Source organism: Sylvia atricapilla, chromosome 6 (assembly GCF_009819655.1).
Source record: "Sylvia atricapilla isolate bSylAtr1 chromosome 6, bSylAtr1.pri, whole genome shotgun sequence".
In the NCBI taxonomy this organism is placed as follows: Eukaryota; Metazoa; Chordata; class Aves; order Passeriformes; family Sylviidae; genus Sylvia; species Sylvia atricapilla.
Window position 1 is genome coordinate 30355792 of NC_089145.1, and position 24584 is coordinate 30380375.

General features: G+C 36.0%; 1 protein-coding gene across 14 annotated transcripts in view; it reads right to left on the bottom strand.

The window, feature by feature from the left end:
• GPHN (gephyrin) overlaps nt 1-24584 on the bottom strand; it is a 274586-nt gene that overhangs the window by 87704 nt on the left and 162298 nt on the right. For 7 of the 14 annotated variants that reach the window (XM_066321401.1, XM_066321394.1, XM_066321398.1 and 4 more), the window contains 5 exons: nt 16586-16680; nt 14305-14371; nt 9975-10247; nt 8605-8712; nt 4468-4602 (listed from right to left, as the gene is read on the bottom strand). In XM_066321401.1, coding sequence (XP_066177498.1) covers nt 4468-4602; nt 8605-8712; nt 9975-10247; nt 14305-14371; nt 16586-16680 — 678 coding nt within the window. The remainder of the gene's footprint in view (nt 1-4467; nt 4603-8604; nt 8713-9974; nt 10248-14304; nt 14372-16585; nt 16681-24584) is intronic. The other 7 variants (XM_066321405.1, XM_066321403.1, XM_066321399.1 and 4 more) reach the window with 1 other exon arrangement.

Genomic DNA, 24584 nt, shown 5'->3' on the forward strand with positions numbered 1-24584 from the left:
TTATTGCAATAATAAAGGATTTTTTGCCACAGAAACAATTTCATCAGCATTTTTTTCTTTCAAAAAAAGTTCAAAGTATTTTCCTAGGCTAATTCATTTCAGAAATTCTCTACAACTGGGACATTTATATACATTACATGTGTCATTCTTTCTACGCTGGGAATATTAGGTCTTCAGGCAAATGTCTACTTATGAATGACACAGACAACAGTTCTTTGTAGGAGACAGAAAGTGACCAACTAGCAGAATTAAATGTACTGTTACAAAGAAGGTGTTGATGGATGGAGCAGTGGATAGGTGAGATGTCCGTTTTGCAAGACTTGAAAAAATTCTGAAAAGTCGCCTTGCTTGTTCATTTTAGCTGTAAGATAGAGCCTATAAACTTTCATTACACAGGAACCAAAAGTTATCTATGGCAACTACAAATATGTAAGGATCGAACTTACTATTGAGGTTTTTGTCCGGTTCAGTGTAACTAAACACTGGACAGTTAGGGAAGGCACAGAAAACTAGTAAGTAAAGTAGAGAGAGACTTTCTCTTAAACAAAATGTAAGGAGTGAAAGGAATGGAGTAGCAAGATGGAAAAAGCCCCGCACTCTCATCTTAAATGTATTATAACAAGTTCCATAGGATCCTTCATGATCAAAGATAACACTGAAAGAAACTTAGCACATTGAAGTGAAAGAACTGAGCATCAGTGAGACTGATGATCTTGCAAAGTGAAATACTTTGAACATCTCTTGTCACTGAAATGAATTCCTGGCGATAATTAAAAACCTGTCCTTGGTCTTCTAAATCTGCTTCATTTGACTTTGACACACAACATTTCCAAAAATTAACTACTGATTACGTCAATTACATATGGGAGAAGTGAAGACTTCAACTTGAAAACTGCAATTTTCTTTTATACCAGTATGAACGCCCTAAGAGCAGAACATAATTCAAAGTTTGAAATAATGACTCAGTCAGTTGCTCTGGATATATTCTTTTAAGTTATCTAAAGTTATAGATCAAAAGTATTATACTGTAAGCTTAAAAAAACTCCAAGAATCAACATTAATGCAAATAAAAAAAAATCTCCATATTTGTAAAAGTATTTTACCTTAGGTACCCCTATTGCTTTTGCGTCTGAAAAGAACATTGCATTTTACTTCATGAAAATGCCAACCCCAAACACAGACAAAAACACAGTGAGATCTTAAAACCTGAGCAGCTACTGGAATGATAAGAAAAACTTGTAAGCCACACTGTGTCATCCTAAACTTCTGTCATGTGAGTATTCAGCAAAATCATCTAACCATTTTAAGAAAGCTGTAAAACTTTTAAATGATCAAAACAATATTGAACAAGATAAAAATATGTCACAACCACTATAGACTTTATGGTTGAATGACTGAAAAAGAGAGGACTGTTAGTGTAGTTTTCCTCTGAGTAAAACTTTGATTGCCTCTGTATGTGAATCCATCTATGACAAATACGGTTTAAATGCTTTTTGTGCAGTGTTGATTTTGTTTGAAACTCAAATACAATTTAGAGAACAAGAAAGGTGTTCTCCAGAGATTTATTAAAAGGTAACAAAACCTGGTTTGCTTACTCTTGGGGATGTACCTAATCATTGACAGAGTAGTCCCAATGGCAATTTAGCTTAAAAAGTTCCTACCTCCCAAGAAATATAATTACTTCTTTTACCAGGAAATTACATTTAGGAAGACTGATTGAAATATCCAGGTACCAACTCAGTATTTATCATTTAGTACTTTGTTAGAAACAGAGATTTTCAGAAAACATGGATGGTAACTTGTAAACAGTAAAGCAAATTTGTAATTAAAAGTGGTATTTTGTCTACATGATCTGGTTGCATACATAAAAAACATTAGGTTTTCCAAAATATGATTATGAAAAGGTAAAATCTTCTAACAGATCAATCAGGAGCATAAGTAACATGTTCTCCCATACCTTTTCTCCAATATCCTCATGCATTAGTAACCTGCTACTTACATTCATTTAACAGAGGTGCTCCCATCATTGCAGAAGCTTGATTTTTTTTTTTTCTGAGACACACAGAGCTTTCTGTTATTCAGCAAATTCAGTAAGAGAGATGTAAGGGTTCATGTACTCTTAGGACAAAAAAATACAACAAGAAAACGGTACAACAAAATAAACTGGAATACGCAGTTGACAAAGAAATATAGTGCCACTTGCTCTGTGGCTAGACCAGCACTCCAAAGGTAAGTAAAAACAAAGAAATAATATTTTCCCCTGACCCTTCCTCATCTTTGTTTCATGTCATCTATACATGTTTTGGAGTCCTGAAATGAGGTCCTAAACCAGCAAACGAGAGTAGTAAAAAGATACACACTTGCAGATTTAAGAAGCAAAACAAACAACCTTGGAACATCATCTGAATGCTGAAGTTCACTTTACTTTTATTCTCATTACTGTGTGGGCAAGAGGCAGTATAAACTTAATACATATTGCATTTTTAGAAAGCCAGGATCCAGAAGGAAAAACAGAATAAGTGAAGACATTAAGACACATGATAATCTTGAAGAATCTGAATGAATCACATTTCTTGATAAATTCAGATGAGGTTTGAAAACTTGATGATACTGTAAAGGACTGAACAAAAAGATAATGGATAGTTTCTTTGGTTTTTTGAAAGTAATGTAGAAAATGAACCAAGAACTCTAAGTGGTAAAGAAGCTTAAGTGCAAAATCTAGCCTCTAAGTATATAGGAACAGATGCCATCACCCATCAAGTTTATTTTCCTGTTGGGTGTTTTTTGATTTTTCCTTTTATCAGCTTGTAAAAAAACACCATTAAATGTATCACAGAAAATTTAATCTAGCTAGATGTTGCATGGCAATTCCTGTTTTAAAAGTGGTGTGGTCTCACACATTTTGAACAAAACCTGATTTTGCAGTCATACATGAAAAGCAGATCTCCACATGAAATACCAAAGCATGATCTAATTATGAAATGAACTCATCTCCCCTAATTGCCCAAATACAGTTTCAGATTTTCAATCTGTTTCAAATTTCTAGAACATTCCTTCTGTAATCTCTGGATCTATCAAGACAGTCTAGAGGACTGCACTCTGCTTCATAACAGCTTTACTCCGTCTCATTGTGATAAACTTCCTGAAAATATATAGGTATCATCTAGAGCTATTTTTCAGCAGGGCTATCTCTTATTTATGTCTCTTACTGGTCATCTTGGGTTTTCTTTGGACAACTTTGTTTTGTCAATGGGCATAAGGTTCAGTGCAGTTTCTCTGTTTTGTCTTGCTCTTCTGCTCTGAGCATTGTAATGTAAAAAGCTCCATGTTTTTATTTTTAAGCCACCAGACAGGATACAATTTTTTAGGAAAAAAGTGAAGGAGATGCTTACAGATAAAATTCACTGAACTATCTTGAGAAAAGTAGACTATATAATGAAGCTCATGTTTGCTGTTCATCAGAATAATTTTGATTCTATCACATTGAAGGTAAGTACTGCATAGAACAATCCCATAGGTTAAACCAAAACATTTCTATGGGTAGTTGCCCATAAATCTTGTTTGCAGACAAAAAAGAATGAGACAGTAGGAGAGAAGAACTAGCAGATGCTGGCAATCATTTTAGCAAGCAGAATAATCTTCAAGGATCATGAGTTAGATAAGGAAGAATGTTATTATTTGCCATCTGCTACTGGTTTATTAGTATGTCAGCATCTGGTGCCACAGAAAGATCTTTATGATGTGAACACACAAAGAAAATTTTGACAGTTTTCTTCTGCTGAAAGGAATTCTGCTGAAGATAAACATTACAGACCTTGCCACTGGTCAATTTGCTTAGTTTTTTATGTATGCTATTTAAAGCCTGATAAAAAGTAAACATATAGAGTTCACCTCAATGATTAAGTAGTACAATCTAATCACTAAGAACTGAAAAATAATCCCACAAGGTTGGCATTAAAACTTTCTTTCTATTTAATTTTGGCTGGTTTTTGTTTCCAAATGTCAGGCAGCAAATATCTAAGTTTGAGCAAAGCCAGTTGGTTCTAAAGTCTTAAACTGAACAATAATAAAGTGGGGGCACAGATCTGCCCCAGCCCAGGCTAGAAATTTGCACTTTTTTTTTTGACAAAATACTATTTGCTTTATGTTGTTACTCAGTGGCAGGATTATCTATGTTCCCGGGGACACTGAAGGATACTAAACACTTTCAAGATGCTAACAATTTCATATTCATGATCGGTATTGCAAGAGATAACATGAAACTTCAGTAACCATAAGGTGCTGGTGGACCCACAGGTTAAACTGTGCAACAGTACACATGGAACGAGCTACACTGTCTTGCATTTATCTACTACACAGAATGACACAACCCTTGCATGCGAACCAACCTTGTTCAGCAGAGGCAATACATTAATCTGATAGATTACAGGGCTGAGCATGGAGCTTGCAAGGCATAAACGTACTTACTTTTGGTGTTGGGCAGGATGCAGTGGAGAGGCGAGAGGTGGCTTGGGCACGAGGAGATTCTGAAGGAGTAGTACTGAGGGAGGCTGTATCACGTGGGAGAACCTGAACACCACGAGAGATGATGGAATCTGGAATCTTAAAAAGAAGAGAGAATGAATTATTAGCAAAAAATATACTGTATGTAAAACTTTCTCAAAACCTTACCTCAAAAACAGGAATACCCCACTCCTCAGTTTGCACACCTCCTCATACTCAGTGCTTGGCAGTGGTTAATGGCATACTCTCCTAATTCCAGTAACAAATACCTAACAAATATATAACGTCACATTCTAACTGAAGTAGCACAGAACATACTAGTTGTCCTGAAAAAACTATGAATCAAACGTAGTACAACAGGAAATAATAAGAATATAATGGTTTCCTCTTAAACCTTTGTTTCAAACCCAAAACCAACCACCAGTGATTTCTACCATGGCACAAAGGGAGGCAGACTTTCCATTCACTAACTAAGTGGGAATATTCTGAAAAGGAAACCATTTGCTAGAAATTTATTGAACCCCTCTAAAGAAATGTCATGCAGTGAGTAAATACTCTTTATTCCATGAAGACTTTATTTCAGCCACAAAAATTTTCAATGTAAGGTTTTGTGCAAAAGCTACACGCCTCTGGAGAGAGTCAAGGCAAAAGTGTTAGAAACCATATCCAAAGCCAACACTTGGTTTAAATATGTTCTGAAGGGAAAAATAAAAATACAGTGATTTTTTACTTCCCACTAATATATTAGAATGCCAGTTAGGGAAGTATATCCCTTCTGATGAAAAATTGGCAAACTGGTATCAATGGATGAAGAAAAGGCTGAGGCAATCAACTACTTTTTGCCTCAGTACTCACTGGCAACCTCTCTTCCCATACTTCTTGAATGGATGGACCTTAAGGCAGAGGGACAATTAAGCCCCACTCTAAGGGACAGTCAGGTTCATGACCACCTGAGGACCTTGTGGAACCCAAACATATATAAGTCTATGGGACTTGATGAGATGTATCCCAGAGTCCTGAGGGAACGGACTAATGTGGTACCAACTGCCTCCTTTCTGCTCTGCTGTGTTTCTAGATTAACAGTGCTTTTTGCCAGTCCGTTTCTGCCAGCTCTCCCCAGAGGATCTTTCAAGGCTAAGCATCTCATGCTACAATTTCCACTGTAAATTCTGAAGTCAGCAGAGTTTTTTTTTCATTACGGACAACTACGCTGGGGATATCTTTGTCTCCAGAAACAGTGCCTAACTGGCCTCTACATGGAGTATGTAAATAACATCTCAGAGATGTATCTTAGAGGTAAACCGAATCAATGATATTCCAAATGCTCAAATGGTCAGAAGCATGATTTCCCTCCTGTTCACTTTCTCCTCTGAAATCCCATCTTAAATTCATTAAAGCCCAAAACAGGCTGACAATCTTCAAGTTTTATATTGGCATAGATACTCCCTACAACTTTCAAGACTTCCTTTCAATGTCCATGCCTAAGAAAAATACAGCAAAAAAATACACTTTGAGAAAGGCATAAAATAATAAAAGAAAAAAAATCAAAGAAAGAAGAGTTTTAAGTCTTCAGATAAGATACCCTTTCTCTACTCTCTTCTGATAAAAAGCTGCAGGGATCTTGATGTGATTGTGTAAAGGTCTATAACCCCTTTTACATACTCCTAGACGCCACAAAACAAAAAACAATGTTGCTTTTGCAAATGATATCATGATTCAGTTCTCCCTAGGTTTACTCTGGGTACTCTAGAGTAACCAGATACTTCATACTATCTTATATCCTTCAGGCAAGAAACATTTTTATTTCCCACCATATTGATCATCACTGCTTCTACAATTTTATCTGATATCACCTTTTTGTAATAAAAACCTCTCTCTGCAATAAAGTGACTGAGACAATCCCAGTTTTTCCTGAACTCCATGTGTAGTACTAATTTTTGCCTGTGAGAAAATGAAAATTTAAGTAAAATTTCAGCCATGATATTAATTAGAAAAGGAAGTTGAAGATAAAGGGAAAAGATGATCATAGGCAGTTAATTTCAATGAGAATTATTTCCAAATCACTACCTTTACATAAAATGCAATTACCAGAAATAATTTATATATAAATCTACCTCGATTCTAGAGAAAAAATCCTCACTGAGAGCATAAAGTTATTTCACAGTTACAAAATTTGCTCTTTTTTTAATATGAAAGTGGAATGTGCTGTATTGCTAAAAGCACCACTAATATTCTCTTTGAACCACTACCACATGCTGAATTTTGTGAAGGTACTAGTGTGTCTATTTCATTAACAGAAACACATAAAAATATAATGTGATGTGGGAATTTCTCATTTCTCTCACCTACATTTAGAGAGTTTTTGAATTTTAATATTAAAAAATTAAATTAAATATAAGTCTCTAATCAAAGTAACTTCTTGTTAACTCTGTTAAAGAGGTTAATAAACCCATGAGAAATTTCTGTGTGTCTTGGTGCACAGAAACCTGAAACAAAGAAGGGCAGGAATATTACTGCATTTTGGATTAATTGTTTGACTAATTGTCTTTTAACTTTCACTAAGTCACACTGAGCATTTATGATTTGCCTCCCTACTATGTTTTATTTATTTGTCAGTTTCAAATAAATTGAATACAGAGTAGAGAACTCAAACCTTTAAATGGGGTACAATAAAATTCTTAGTTCTTAGTGAAAATAGTTTCTGTCTGCGCTCTGTTTGGAGTGGAAAACCTGTGGTAACATACTGACAAAGACAGAAATTAATGAGAAATGAATGAAGTGACAGACAAAGATATTCACTATATCCATTAGTCATTGCTTCTACCATTTCTATCTGACCTGGCCTTTCTCTGATGTTCTTTAATTTTGGTTTAAATATTTGTGTTTTCATATTAGAGAACTTTGACAAGAGCATTGCCCACAAGGGGGAAAAGGAAAAGATACGAGTTCTTTATTCTCTTTAGTGCAGAACTGAAACAAAGATTGACAATGATGGTGAGGTAAGAAAACAATCTGTAGGTGGCAATTACCAAGACTGTTATACAAGAGAAAATAATGTCTTAAAACATACAGAAAGCCCTTTATGTTAAAAAACCAAATAACCTGCCAAAAAACTAACGACTTTCTGCTCTGAGTTTGAAGATCTGATTTGGATTATACAATGCATAAAACAATATCTCTAGAGTAATCTGCAAAAGAAACATGTATGACAGTTTAACAGTGTTCTTCATAGAGGCTAAATTAACTGTTCCGTAGAACACAGTGCAAATTCTAGCTTAGCAACCTCAACTCCAAAAAAAACCCCAACAAACCCACCAAAAAACCCCACTGGAATAAATGGGTGTATGTATATGTACTATATAGCTTCATCATCAGATGTATGAACTTCAAAGTCTTCACATTTCTGAAGTGACTTCTCAAGACACACAGAATCATCTTTAAAATAGAGAGGTGTTAGGCTATTTGACTGATGGTTTATATTACTATTTGCCTAAGGGAACAGGTCCTTTTTAGCCACTCACTGAAATAGTTTTTTACTATTCACTTTTTAGTAATTTATAAAAAGTCCACTGCGTCCTCACTCCTGAAGTCTTCTGTTTTTGGGAAATTCTACTTCTACACAGAAAAAAAAAAACAAAAATGAGGCAGAAACTGCAAGTGAAGAAAGCAAGCTATGAACACCCAGTGCAAATGTTGTATTGTGTTAACAAAAAAACTACTGAGAGAAAAGCAGCAAAACAAGACAGAGGAAAAAGTTACCATTTCAAAGCTCTAAAGCAGTAATTTTAGGAGATTATTTTAATTATATTCAATTATCGGGTATATTAGATGATAAAGCCAATGACTAATCAGAAACAAAGGCTTTATAGCAATTATTATCTCAGCAGCTAAATGATTCAAAGTGACAACACACATAACCTTTACCTTGTTTAGCCCTTTATGTAAACAGGTATTTTCTGTAACGTGTGCTCTCATAGATAGCACTGATATACCTTTGTTAGAAGAAAATAAATAACACTGTCTGTTCATACATAGACTAGCAGGCAGGCAGAGCATTTTTAGTTAGTGTTAGTGCAAAAGCCTCTTGGAAGTGTCTCTTACCAGTTCTCCTGCACTGCCTGCTGCATGATGGCAATAACTGATGAGACCAGGGATGGGCTGTTGACCTTTAGCCATGATAACAGCTGGACTGGTATAGGATGGATGCTTCTAATGCACAAATCATAACAACTATGAATACAGTGACAGGAAAACATGAAACTCTACAAGCAAATGACCAAAAATGAATGAGGTGAAAATAACTGTGACACTGAAATGTCAAGCTCATATGAAAACAGCCAGTTGAGATCTCAGGTATTTCCTGCCTTTAAAAACAGCACATATTTTTTATCTTTGCCTGCATCAAAAGAAATTAAACAATTTACAATTTGCATTAATAAAAACTGATACTTGCAAATGATAATTACCTTAATTCATCCCTGCAAAGACATATGTAATCAGGATTTTCTGTATATTGGGAGATGATCTCCAGCTGCAGCTGTCTTAGAAATGTCAAGATGTCTCAGACCTGAATTCACATTTCTGGAGTTAGAATGTTGCTGCTTTGGTTTAGAAATTGTTTAATATAATTTTGAGTTACTTAGACTCTCAATTCTCATAATAGGAATTAAAAGCACATCTTTTGGAGTAAATATAGAACAAAGCAGTTTGGAAAAAACTGTTGCCAAACACACAGGGATACATTATCTTTCCACTCGAGAACTGAACACATAAAACGGAGGTAAATATTTATATATTGCTTCAAATGGTACAATAATTCCTGGGAAAATATTCAAAATTTGTATTACAATTATTTAAAAGTGTTACCTCATTTTTTTTCTTTTGGAGTCTCCAATTTATTATTTTAGTTTGAGTAATGCTGATCTATGATTACTAGTTAAAGCAAGGCTATAAAGACATTATGATATTTAGTTTGTTGCAGAATTTCACATCTCTTATGCAGACATGCACATTGGAATACAATAATCTGGATAGCTTACTACTTAAATTGTTACCTGTCACACTTTCACCACTGTTTTCAGAAACTAAAATTTTAATTTCAAATTAGATATTATGGGTTGCAAATTTTTGTTGTGATTCCTTAACATGCCACCTACTGGACTTTGCATGTTCAGGCGTGTGTATACTTCGAATTTAAAAAATCCACTAAAACCAGTCTGTCACATCAGAATGGTATCATAAAACATATGTTAACATCAAGATAATAAATGATATTTCTCCCACTGGAATTTGAAATTGCCTACCAAAACAGAATTCATATATTTTTAAGAAGCTCTACTTCTACAAAATGTACCTGAAATACATCTGTTTGACATGAAGACATCCATATAAAGTCTTAACATGCAAATGAATATTGGTGGAAAGTGCCTGAGACAGAAACTCAAGGGCCTCTTAAGGAAAGCCAGACTCACCTTAGCTGCAATGGCTGCTGCTGTTATATGTGAAGAAGAACTGTCCTCTGTTGAGGCAACTCCGCTATCCTTCTTCTCTTCTTCCTCTTCCTCACACTGCACTCCTTTGTCTTCTGTCTGTTTGTGAGGGCTGGTGGTTGGAGGAGGAGAAAGAGGAGGTGGTGGTGAAGGTAGATCTTCAAGCTCATCGTGTACCTCCTTTACTTTTACAATGGCATCCCGCAAAAGATCAATGGCGTGAGGTAGGGCTGGCAGTATAAACTGAAAGCATTCCTATGCAGAACGAGAAGAGAAACCACTATGAAAAGTTACCTGCACATGCAAATAAACTTTTTAAATATACTTGGGATTTAGACACATCTTTTCACCTGATCATAAATAAACCCCACCACATCTTATGCAACTGATCTTAAAAGATAAACAAACTCAGAAACAGATCTGGTGACTATTCTATAAATTTTTGCCTTTTTTCATGTAAATACAGTAAATTGCATAACAGGGCTATTGCAATGAAGCTAATACTGAAAACAAGAGTTACATTTCTGAGAATATGCAACACAGAAAACAGTTCACAGCAACTGGCAGAATGCTACAAAAATGCAGAAGAAAACCATTAACTATATCCCTGCAGGGACATTAGCTTCAAATCTTTCCTATTATGCTTCCTCACTATTGGAGAACAATTCATAAGGGTTTCCATAATTATACTTTTATATAATTATATCCTTTTTTATTCATGGACTTACTCTATACACTGGAGGAATAACAAACTACACTGATATTATAATGTCATGTAACTGAAAAAAAAGTATTGAATAAAAAAGCTATTTTTCAAGCCTCTCCTTGTTCTATAACCTTACAAACAATTAGAAAGTTTATTTTATATGGCCAGAGAAAGCAGAACTGCAGAAGTCTTGTTCCATAATGGGCATACATATAGCTATCATACATAGCTACCTATGCTGCTAAAATACTCTGGTGCTCCATCAACTCAAAGCAGAATCTCAGGATGTAATGTGCTGCAGCTGCCTGCTCAGATCAGGGTCAGTATGAAACCCAGGCTTCTTAAGGCTTATTCAGTAAAGTCTTGAAAAACAATCCAAGAACAGAGACTCTACAACCCTTGTTGACAACTTGCTTTAATGCTTAATTACCATTGAAGTGTTTGGGTTCTTTTTCAATTTTGTTTTGGTTTACCATTTATTTTCTTTTTAATCTGGAAGATACCTCATTCAATTTGTGACTGTTGTCTCTCATTCTTCTCCCAGGCATAAGAAAAAGTTTTCTTATGTCATTTGAGGAGACTGCATATAAACCTTTAAGTATTGGAAAATGATGGCAGGGTCATAAGAAATAATTGCCATGCAATGCAGTCAGGAACACACAATGCTGACAGACAAAGCTGGCACTACTCCTTTTGATTCCCTTCGGTTTTGTTTCAAGTATAGGAGGATCTTAAAATACATATTCTGATATTTTAGAGTATCCAGAAAATAATAATCAATAATTTCATAACTAGATAAAGAAATAAATATTTTCAATAAATAAACATAACTACATAAAATAAAAAGCAAAGAAATCCATCAGAAATTACTGGAGTTTATGTATCCCACTTTGTAAGTAAAACATGACTCATAAACATGGTATTTCCTCAAAGCTTCTAAATAAGAACATCTTTTAGTTGCGTCTTTAAGAGTAATGAATGATAAGTCAGACTACCTCATAGATTTAGGAATTCTTTAAACATTCAAGTTGGTACTGTAAAGAACTGGAACAAACCAGTATATGTAGTATATAATGAATGTCTATTAAAACATATTTGTAAAGATAATAAGGATTATGATTTACAGTGTGACTGCAAACTGCAGAGTTATTGCGCCTTTACAGTATTACTTTTAAAATGGTTTAAAATAATGAAACATACAACCATCATTACTTTGGCAAAGAAGCAGATCGAAAGTAAGTGAGAAACATGAACAACAGTCTCTGAACTGACCAATAACTGTGAAAAAGTACACTAATAATTGACTAATCAGAGAAGCATGTTCTCCAAGCACTGAAATAAAGCCTTGCTGGCTCAAGCGTTAATGTGCAGACTCCCAGTAAGTCCTCTAAAAGGTTGTGTTACATATGAAACTCATTGCTTTAGGTAATTGTTACTACAATTATAGTAATCAAAGACTTCATAAACACCTGGTCATTTCACACTTCTCCATCTTCCTAACATTGACTATCTTTTGCAAGACTAAAAAAAAAAAAGGCAACACAAAAATGGAAGCCTTCTGCAGATCTGGATTCAATGGTACATGCTACACAAATTTCTCTTGTGAAAACATGTTTGGCAAGCATTCCATTTTTGAGATGAAGCATTTACACTGCAGTCATTTTCCATTAATATTTTATTAAAGAAATATGTGCACTGCTCCAATTTCATAGCTTTATAAAAGCTTCTTGTATGATCATATTTATACAATGGAAAGGAAATTAGCAAGAGGTAAAAGGGAAAAATGAGGGAAATTCCTGGGGACAATCTGTCTTTTTTGGTTCTTGAGATTCAGCCTTTTATGGACCAATTTTATCCACTCTTCATCTTTAAAGTCTTTGCTGAAATCTGAGACTTCACAGATGCCTCATACTAAAAGAAATCATGACAGGGACAAATAAAAATCAGTTTATTGAAACTTGCTTGTATGATGCAATCATATGACCTTTTTCTTTTCCAGCAGAATTACCTTTTTTATTACTTACCTTATATCAAACTATTGTTAAAATACTTATTAATACTTTTTCATTTCTTTTCCTCATTCACTTTCTGCAATTTACCTATCTTCAAAGTCTGATTGCCTGAGGACAGAAAATGACAATTGCTTCTGTGGGTTAGGAGTGCTCCTGAACGCAATAAAAACCATTAGAGATCGTGGGCTATTTCATCTCTCTCCTAATTCAGCAAAAGAAGCATTTACTTCTGAAATAACCTTCTTATTAGTGCATCACTTTAAAATGGGGGGGGGGGGGGGGGGGGGGGGGTAGGGAGCACTGCTATGTTAAATATGTGTACATACATATAATTTCCCATGTATAACTGGAAGAATTTCAAGAGTGCGTACTCCACCTCACCATGCTCCAATGCCTTTTGTGTGGTTTCAGAGGCTTTTAAATTTCCTTTAATTACAGTGCCACTAGATGTCCAGAAACACTGTAAGGAATGACAGAATCATAGGAGGGCTCACACTGAGTCCTTGAACTGAAACATGCCAACAGTGTATCCAAAAGCCTATGGTGGCTGCTTAAGATCACAGTATTCAAAACATTTCCTCTTCAACTTCCAGGTGACTGCCCACACCAATGTTAGTTTTGTATCTCTAGATGGAAGTGTTTCAAGAAACAGTGACTTCAGGGCTGTGCTGCTAAACACGTTAGTACTGTCTGCTCTGTGCCTGGGTACTACAGATTCAGGAGCTGTGTACCAGGTATAGATTTCTTAGAGGCCAGAGGTAAAGGCATTTATTGACAAGGCCAGATGTAGTTTGGCTCTGAAGAAACAGATTCTTGTGGCTGATGGGGGACCTTCCTCAGTAGTTTTGTATCAGGTTGTACAGATCACTGTTCAGCTTAGCAGTGCTTCTATGGAGAAGACTGTTCTTCTATCAGCCAACCATGAAGAAATTAGTAAAAGATCGAGTCTTTCAAACACACACACACACGAATCCTGGCTGGAGTTTAATTCTGTTCCTCTCAGCTACAGAGTCAGATAGAAAGCATGAATAAAGACAAAAATTCTAACTTCTCTGTCCAAATAGAGCAAAATGCAGGAAGAAAACAAACTTTATAAAGGGTGAGAAGTCTGATACACCCATACAGAGAAGATTCAAAAGCATTCTCAAACTCTTAAAAATTATGTTCCCTTTCTTCTGTCTTGCTGATCAAAACTGTGAATGCTCCAGTGAGTTCTACCATATACTACGCATTCCTCTTACTTCTGTGTGAAAAAGAATGATTTCTTGTAAGCTGGAGACAACCCAGATATAAGGTACAGCTAATTAGAGAAGAAAGGAAAAGTGTAAGATATCATTAGACTCTTCATTAGCACTGCCTGCTCAATGGAGTGCTCTCTTGCACTACATGTAATGTTGTCCTGGTCACACAGCACCTTCAATCAGATTGGAGTTGTTTGGTCCTTGGCTAGCACTGATTGTGTGGTAACTTCACATAAATATGATTTCAATTCACTTTTGTAAACTTTGTTACACTGGGCATTTTCTACCATTTGAAACAAGGAGAATTGCTCATCATAGTTCCTTCCTAGCAGATCAGTAAGAACATTTCTTACCTGTGACCCTTTCTTGCTACCTGGAAGATTAATTATGAGAGTTTTCCCTCTGATTCCACACACAGGCCTGAAATGAAAGAAACATAGACTGAAATTCTTGTATGCAACTATCTCTGCTACCAAAACAAAAGGAAAGCATTTAAGATAAATTCTATGATTTATTGGATTTTGTAAACTTAATATTCAATATATTTGCTGATTATGTCCACATAAAAAAACTTGGGAGAAGCCGAGCTGAGAAAGCATAAAACAACACTGAGAGGGTCTAACATTAATTTGATAGTATAAACTCTGGGTGGATTTTCATCTTTATTGAGATCTGTCTGGCTCCCTTAGTTCTACTGTTTACTTGCATCCAATACACTATTTGATATAGTCCATATTTGGTCATACACATTGTTCCTTTGCAGCGTAATTGACTGTGTCAAACATTATGTCCCTCGCTAGGTAAAAATACTAAGTTATGCTGGTTGCATTAATTCAAACATGTCCTTTTTATTTAAAGATTAAACAGAAGAAGAGACGAAAGTAATTCTCAACTGAAAATTGTACTTATGCAATTCATATATAATTCTTCCTAATAGTTTTCCCCTCTCTCTGAAGAAAAGGCAAGACCAACTATCAAAGATGGAAGTTCTCTTTTTGTCTTTTAGAAATTCCTTGGGTATTGATGTAAGGCTGAACACTCAAGTGCTGAATGCTTTCTGTTGTCTAGACTTTGACTACTCAACATTTTAGCTAAATATTGAAAAAAAAAAAAAAACCCAGAAACTAAATTACAGAATTTTGTCTTGAGGTTGTAAAGAGTGCTTCCATGGTTTACGAAAGCCAAGGTGAAAAAGCCAGGGGTGGTATGTAAGGGTAAGAAAAATGTAAAAGGACAAAATTAAACCATGAAAATATGGAGGTTACCGTTTAGAGAAACCGTGTAATATTTTCTTTATTGAATAAAAATATGAGCTGTAAGTGAAGACAGAACAGAAAGGAAAAGAATTTCTAGTTATGGCATTAGCAAAAATTTTGAGCCAAAGGACATGGCTTGTTGGATACCCAGCTTCCCTGGATTTCTTCCTACACAAATAATTCTCAGTGATTAATGTCATTTATTGGTTGCATGGCATTTTTGAGCTGGGTAACAAGTATTTCCACGACGGCTGTCACACTGCTAACAAGTAAATAGCACAGAGATTGTCTTTGTGCCACTAAATGAATTTTGATATCATTCTCAAGCCAGCCTGAAGTGTTGTTTTCAAATGGCAGTATGAGTATTGTCTGACTCCTAGCCTCTCTTCTTTCATACTGCCTACTTTCACCTACTATGTACCCTCAATTTGGAAAGAATTCCAGGTAGCTGAGGAATCTCTACTGCAGCACAGAGATGAGTCTGAATTAAAGAAATGTGTTCATTTACTCCTGTTGCAGTAGTCAAGCTTACAGACTACAAACTCAGCCCAGCACATCCCATACATGAGTTGCCATTTATGGCAGATTTAAAACACAGGAAATAAGAACTGTCCACAGAGGAATAAAAATGAGGTGGAACTGTGGCAGACAGCTCCTTTAGTAGTTGTCTTCTTGTCTTTTCTACTCTGCTTTAAATATTTTTGAGTGTTATAAGCTAAATGTCCGGTAATAACCAAGCAATAATCAAAAAAGAACTAAACCAGCAGCATGAAACTCAAATTTCAGCTGCCAATTATCAGACCTAGTGGCTCAAGAGAGAAATGGAGCTGCCAAAATTTCTCAAGAGAGCATGCAAAAGCAAGTGAAAGTGCATAAGAACTGCATGGCTGGCAAAAGTATTGTATGTGCTGTCAAGAAAACCACACAGATTGTGCATGCCTTCCAAATACTTTGAGAGATAACTTAATGATATTCCTCCAGGTGTAGGACATTAAAAAACATGTCTTTATCAAAGGGACTTTTTTGCCAAAAAAAGCATTTTAATATTTAATGAACAACATACAGAAAAATTCTTCACTCACCACCAAAATACCACAGTTCTAGAATGTAAAGACAGCTATTTAAGACTGTGCATCAATATTACAAATAACCTGGCACAGAAAATACAGGAGGATACAGTCTCTAATAGAGACAACATAGGGAATTTAGCGAGACAGTGCAATTACCGTTATTTGAATCTGGCCTCTTCTCTGAAGTTAAGACATCGAGTCTTGATAACAATGGCAGCCTTCAATGATTTGTGCACAGCCATTGGATAACAACAAGTAATTCTATGGAAAGAGTTTTTGATCTCATATTTTGAAAGAAGCAGTCTTACCTAGAGAGCATGCCCAGAGGTGTAACATTAAGTGATCCCATCAGCATTGCCAGGGCCATCCCCGGGGCTTCTCGCTCTATTACTTCTTTAGTGGCCTGCAATCAAAGATTAAATAGCAAACTGAGTGAACAAGTGTAAGGATAAGAAAAAAAATGAAACCAGCTAAAAATTGGGTAGGAATAGCTCCTCATTTTTTTCTGCCAAGAGATGTTGTTCCTAATTTCTCAACTGAAATATGCTATGGATTTTTCTCTTGGTTGTGTAAAATAGAAAAAGACAAGGAGTTGGGATGAAGGACTGTTAGCAGCACTGTGAAGATTCCTATAGAAAGTTAAAAAAGTCAAGACCCTATAAATATAAAAAGTGTTAACCAACACCACAAAAATAGCAACTGCCTTAAACAGAAAGGAAAAACTGATTGAGAATAAGCAAAGACCCAATGTAACTGCCTTCTCTTCCTCATCAATCTTGTGCATTTTCCTGTTGAGATTTTCCCAGGCATGAGAAGGATGAATCAGCCTGCGCAGAAGACAGAAAAAAAATTTGCAAAGGGAAGCCCATGTAGCAGGCAGGCAGGAAAATAGTAAAATGGTAATGATAATGGCCAGAGGCTGAGGCCTTCCCTTTTGATCATGTCAGCAAAACAGCAGTTCCAAACCAGGCTGGTGGCTTTTATTCATAAGCAGTCCATATGCAGTGGGCATTGAAAAGTCTGGAAGCAGAGTCTGAAAATTCTTGTCTTTTTAGTCCTTTTCCCAAACAGAAAATCAGATGGATAATCATGCACAACCTTCTGTCCTTACTTCCTAACACAACATTTCTCAAAAGCACAATCTGTCCAGTCTCCTAACATCTAACTTTACTTTGGACACAACATCTTAAAGACAGGTTACATGCCTATCTTCTCTTTATTTTCCCCACAGTAGCTGCTGTTCAGTGGATCACACAGTTTCATGCTCTGAAATAAGATTCTAACTTTTTCAGCACAACTAAATTGGTAGCAATGATCATAAAACTGTGAAATCCATGGTATAACATACAGCCAAACTACAATGCTTTGATGGTACAACTATCAAAACAGAAATAGAAAAGAACATCTTAAATGCAAGGACACCCTGAACAAGCTGAATTTTCTTCACAGTTTGATATAGAAAAAAACAGGTAAATTAATTTGTGGGAAAGATTAAATTATAAATCACATACTTGTATTTTTGTAAGCTCTTAGTTTACAAATAGAAAACTAAAGTCCTAGAGAAGGAAAATGACAGAATTAACTCAACAGCGTCCCTAAAAGAAGGACGCTTGCATGTAAGGGTGCTTACATGAAGCAATAAATAAAACAGAAAAAAAAATCCATCAAGAGTACAGATATTCAAATGGCCATATTTTCAAACATTGTCACTAGCTTTTAACATTTTTTAAAGGCATATCTGAATATTAATTAATTTGAAATTAGTATCAGTATTAGAAGACATCAGACACTGCTACCATGTAAACTTTGAGTACTTTATTAATAAGTAAACTTATTATGTGTTCTGTTGTGGGAAGCTGGAACCTTGGTTCATAAAAAACCAAGCAATTGTAATTTAGTTGCTGACACCAGAGTCTTCTGTATTTCAAGCATAGCATGCTAGTTTTTGGATCTGCCATCCTCTACACAGAAACAGAAAAGTCATATAAACACAACCCAGTGACTGTGTTTTACACAAGGAAAATAAGAAGAGTGCTTGGAGTGGTGTAGACAAAAATAAAACTCTTCCATGGAGAGAGATTACCTTAAGATACCTGCTGAGGTATGAAATCATCAATCACATCTAAAATTCTTATGACATCCATAGACCTGATGGTTTTTATAATACAGAAGATAAAGGCATTATAACGGTGAAGAGACACTTTGCTGACCATGAAAAGGTAAGTGAAACACGGAATTCTCTGTGTATGCCTACACAGCAAGTCTGTATCTATGCCTTTTCATTTCAGTTAATGCCATGCTCCAAAGCTATTCAAAACTGTTTTTAAATATAAAGTGCATTTTGAGATTTATTTTCTGCCCTTGAGCAGAGTGACACTTTGAAGATACCATTAGTTAAAATTCGAAGCAGGCTTGAAAGGTAGTACTAGATGCAAGACAGTCCATAAACAATGATCCTGCAGCTGAGGGAGTCCTTCAATGAGATTCAAGTCCATTCTCCAACTTCATAAGAAAAATGACCTTCACAAAATGTCACTGCTAGCAGGCAATGTGATTATTAAAAATGTATAGACTAAGCAACAAAATCTGAAAGGGCATAAAGTCCAAGCAGCAGTATAATCCTCTACACAAGCTTCTAAAAATAGTTGTTTCAAAATATATATGTTTATATTTATTACTGCAGATGGACCTCTACAAACAGGGAAATGTTTCCTCTTTTCACGTTTGCAGCCTGACTGGATGGATGTAACCAAAAAAAGCTGCTGCTAAGTAAACCACTGTTGCAGTGACATCTGCTCTTGAAATCAGCCACTGTATATTCCACTTTTGGGATGTCCTCAAATAACATGTGCCCTGAACAGGAACTGAAATCGCCATCACACTGGGGAAACACACTCTAAATTAGCTAGGCATATATGAATGAAATCAGCAATGCTGCAATCTGTAACAAATCTTTGTTTCACCTAACAATGTACCAAAATGCTGACAGCCAGGTTTTCTCCTACTTCCTTCAGTATTGCTTGTTTGAAGGAAGGGTGGAAGACAGATGTCAAATTAAGATTTTCCTCTGTGTCCAGTTCAGGAGTTAGCTGTTGAGTACCAATTCCTGCCTCCATGGAAACTATTAAGGAATTAGTGACTCAGCACCTTCACATTTTACTAGTACTCTAGCAAGGCTGAATTAAGACTGGTCGACCTTGTTTCATGGGCAGTTTTTTGTTGGTAGTCTCACCATCAGCCAGCTGTTGCCTGCTGGAGGGGGCCATAGTGTTGGCACAGAATGAATCACAAATCAAGGCTGTTGCCCTTGGCTCTCTTACAGCAGCAGTGATGACACTGCTGGGCAGATGCAGGAAAAAATGATATTTCATTCAAAGCTGTCACACTGATGCCTTAATCAGGACTGAAGCTTTACACCGATTCTCAAACCTGAGGCTGATGACTCAGGTAGGTGGAAAACTACTGGAGCAAAACTGCGTAAAACACTAAAATGACACCAAAAAGTGTCCCCAGTGTCTGACAGATAAGCTGGTAGTTCAAAGAAGACAGGTGCATATAAGAGAGAGGCGGAAGAGAGGGGTTCCACAGAAACAAAAGTACTTGAAAGTAAAAGCCAGAGTTCAGGAGAAAGACAGAAAGTCCAGCTTGGAGGTTGCAAAGAAAGGCAAAGTTTGTCGTTTAGATGGGAGAAGGGAATGTAGGAAGAAGAAAGCTAAAGTGGAAAGGCAGAATTGCAGGAAATCCAAGCAGTAGGATTCTCAGAAGGGGAGAAATGAGAATAGCATGAGGGCAGGTGAGTGGGATGAAAAACAGTGAGGAGGTTGGAACCTGAGGATCCTTAAGTTCCCTTCAAACCCAAATCATTCTATGGTTCTACAAAGAAAGACTGCCCAAGGCAGCTTGGACAGAAAATAGATAAGGGAGAAACGCAGGAGAAGCAAAAAGGGAAGACAAGACATGACAGAAGTGCCAGGATGTGGGGGAGTCACGGAGAGAGACAATGGGATTGAAATAAAATGCTAGTTTCTACTCCAAAGAGGAGAAATAGGGACAAACAATTTAATTATTTAGGATTTATTAACAACATCTATGAGAGCAGTACCTCTTATATTTCATTGCTATATGAATAAATGCAATTGATTTTAAAGCAAACTTTTGATTGTTTACAAAGTGCCTTTTTATTGGAGTTAGGGCATTATGTTCCCAAACCAACTGGTATATTTTTAGATATCTTTGACGTAGTTGCAGTTGCTTAACAGATGGCTCACTGCCAATTTGTTTCACAGAGTTCTCTGCTGCTTCACTGCTTTTCTTTGCCTCCACATAAATTGTTAGCTCAGTTTCAAACCTGTGGAAGCCCTCCCAGGCAGTTTTTGGAGGATATACCTAATGCAGATGGATGTAATTAAAAGACCTAGGACTACTCTTCTGGAAATGTTCAGAAACTCCTTATCTTTGTTTTTCAGGTATTAAGCATAGCAAAGTCTGACCTCAACAGTAAGTAATGATCTGAGACATTCCATATACTCTTCAGCTGGTTTTGGGCAGTAATATAGTTTTACTTCTTCAACTAAAATGCAAATATGAGACTCAGAAATCCTAATAAATTCAATTAAATTAAGATGACAGAGACTGCCTCTGTGGAAAATATTATTTCTGTCGAACATGTTAAAATCTATGACTCTGCATAGTATATAACAGAGCTATAGATGCAAATTAATGGAAAAATTTGCAGATAATTTATGTTTAACAGACTATAGCATTAGCATCGATAAGATTTAACTACCTCTTTGAGCTTTCCACTGAAAGCTGAAATCTTGGAAGGGCTTTACTAAAGAAATACCTATACAAGCTCTGCAACAGAGCTCACAGACCACAGAAGAGCAGACAAAAACTAGAGAGATAGTTCAGTCAAATATGCAACAAAAAGGTAAGTCACATCTGTCAATCACTTGTGTAAGAATTGTGTATTTTAGGAATAAAAATTGCATCTCTCAGCCTGGAGATGAGATGCCTTCTTCAAAGTTATTCAGAACACCTCTGCTGGAGACAGCACATGTGCTAGTAATTTTTATTCACAAATAAGCTATTTCAGCTTTTTGTCTACTTCCCTACTCTTATTTTGTTGGGAGAAAATAGAGCTTACATGGAGCTAGACTGATCAGAGATTTTCAACAAAATAACACTTACTTATTTCTTCCCCATGAACGATAAGAAATACAGGCTTCAGCAGTTGGTTCCTTTCAATACATTGAAAAGTTTTTTGGATAAGGATTTTGAATTCATCTCAGTTTCACCATTATGCTGTCTTTCCTTGAATTCTTCCTATCCTTTGTCACCACTGTCCTGCATGCTGATATTCAGTGTCTTTTTTTTTATGGATGTAAGGCATGACAGGATGGTCTTTGATGTTTTCCAAATTCAAATTTCTTCGGCTAATTGCTCAGTTATCTTGACAAATGGATGAAAATGATCACATATGCTATTGCTGCAACACAACCAAAATCAAGTTCATAAAAATATAAGGCTAAAGTAAGGAGCAGTTGCTGTGTTTGGGCTCAGGATGACTGGTGGTGATTAGGCAGACATGGGGCCAGTGCTGACCCTGATACATGTGTTTGTTCCTCCTCATGAAGTTACCATCCAGCTTCTGCCAACTTTCCTGTACAGTAAGAAACTCATACTGAGACTGGTGATGACCATCTCCATTTTGATGACCTTCGATGTTAAATGCAGCTACCTTTGTCACGTACACACAGGTACGTACTAAGAGCACTCTCAGACTTTGAAGATTTTTTTTGCAAAAAAGAAAACAAAACACATCTAATCCTATTAGAGTGGCTCACCCTAGTACCTTCCCCTTTTACCAATGGTAAGCTTGATACACACATCTCTGCTAAATGATTCCATTTTATTTTTCCTTTTCTTCTCCCAACTCACATCTACAAACAGCCAAAGCTGAATGGAACCCTGGTTAATGTAGCCAACTAAAACTGAACTCTACAAACTGGTATATCTGCACACACCAATAACATTTTCACTGACAATAATTCTGCAGCACCAGAATGCTGCTTGCACTCTCAGCACATCTGCAGTGATGCTGCTGCTACCCAGAGCCTAAACACCACAGAATGACCATACAAAATATATCAGTGCAAGGAACAAAAATGTCACAGCAATAACTACTGTTAGATTAAATACAGACTGTTTTCTCTCTTTCTCCCACATCCATGATTCCCTCTGCTTACAAATTGCCTCCTTCAAATTCTGTCACTTCTTCCACTGGGACCCATCACACCATTTATTGCAGCCTAATGCCTATGGCATGAGATTCAAGTGCCAGAAGCTCATTCAGTGTCTGCCTTCTTTATAAACTGGTATCAGCAAACAAAACTATCAGAACTCTCCCATGGTGTAGATGACCAAAAAAAGCAAGTAGCAAATAGAGGCACCTCTGACAATACTTAATGACTTATGCATGACCAAGCCATGAATATATTTAATTCTCAACAGTTGGACCCCAATGGTAATTACTTTTGTAAACAAATAAATTATTATTATTATCATCATCAAATAAAGTATATATTAGTTAATAAAAATCTTAGTGTTCATTGTAATTTTCCTTAATAACATTATATAATATTATTAATAGCACTCAATTTCTTTTTTACTTACATCTTGCAAAACATTTGGGGGAAGATGCTTCACCTTTTATACACTATAGAGAAGCTGAAAATTTAAATTAGTATACTAACAAAAACAACATTGTAGAATTTGTAAATTATTCTTCCACTTCTGCAGATCTAGATCTACATTTTCAGCTAAATCTAGGTGCATATGATTTATACAAACTTCATAGATCAATGATTTGCTTGTCCCATTTGTGTAATTGAAGTGTTAATGAAATTGATGTATCTGGGCATCAACCATGTACATTTTCTAAATATCACTTCTGATATATATAATTTTATTCCTGATTGCTAAACAAAGTTTTAAGATCTTAAACATGCATAATATATTTATGCCATAAAAACTGATCTTAATTTTATGATACTGCCTACTCCCATATATTGTCATAAACCCAATAGAACAATCATTTTTAGTGGCTGTTAAACAAGTAAGACACTAAATGCTTTTCAGCACTGTAAGGAATGCCTTTAGGCTGTTCAAATTTCACACAATCCACCAGATGCAGTACATTACAGCTGTCTAAAGGGACGTGTGAAGCCAGTGTCAAAAGGCAGAGTATTGGCTATGGTGGGGAGGTCAGGAGGAGCCTGGTAGAACCACAGCTGGAAACAAGCCCCTGCACTTGTTACCAAGAAGGGTCAGGTGCTTCCTCTTTCAACCCTGTTTCTATGTGCAAACTGCTGTGCTTCCCAATGCAACTCCACTTTGTGCAAGAACAAATCCTCTTCTGTTCGGCAAAAGTAGTATAGCTGAAGACTTCCTTGTAAAGACAACAAAACCATTCTGCTATTACAAAAACACTGTTAAAATGTCACCGGTAAATAATTACTATTATTTTAAGGCTTTCCTCAGTTATTTCAAACTGCTTTGTCTTAATGTAAAATATGCAATTCAGCCCAACCTTTAAATAATTCTCTAAAATTTGAAGAAAAAAGAACAAACCACAAGAAATGAAAAAAAATTGTTCTCTGACAGACTCCTGCACCACAAATGAGAGAAATAAGCATGGGTATCTACACTATGCCAATAAGAATTGCCAAGAAGTGACAATGTAATGAGCTTTAACTAACGGAATAATAACTAGGGAGCACTGTCTCATAAAAATATATCCTACACAGTGTTGCTGGTTATGTGTATTATAGACTATATATCTATACCAAACTAGAGTCAGGCTACAGTCAGGTTCATTTCAAAACTAGTGCCAAACTTAGATTCTTCTATACTGGGAGAGGGTGTATTTGTGGTTTGGGGAAGTATACTAAGCAATGAAGTCTAGAACTATACAAGAGAAACAAAACTGCAATTTTGCTTTGTTGTGGTATTGATATCATGGGAAAAGAGAAGGCACTATTTCTTATAGACCCTCATAGGGATACACAAAGAATGGAGCCACAAGGCAGAAATACACACTGCTTTCTCTTAAGAACTTGTACAGTGCCTGGAGCAGTGAAAGAACCAGAATTTTTTAGTTGCAATTTGGCTTCTATAAATAAATTATTTTACATATTTTACATATTTTACAGTTGCTTTAGCTCTAGCATATTGGTTACTGGAATCGAAACATGAAACTCTTTTCTTTTGAGGATCTCGTCTGATGTTTCCTAACATTTGCTACCT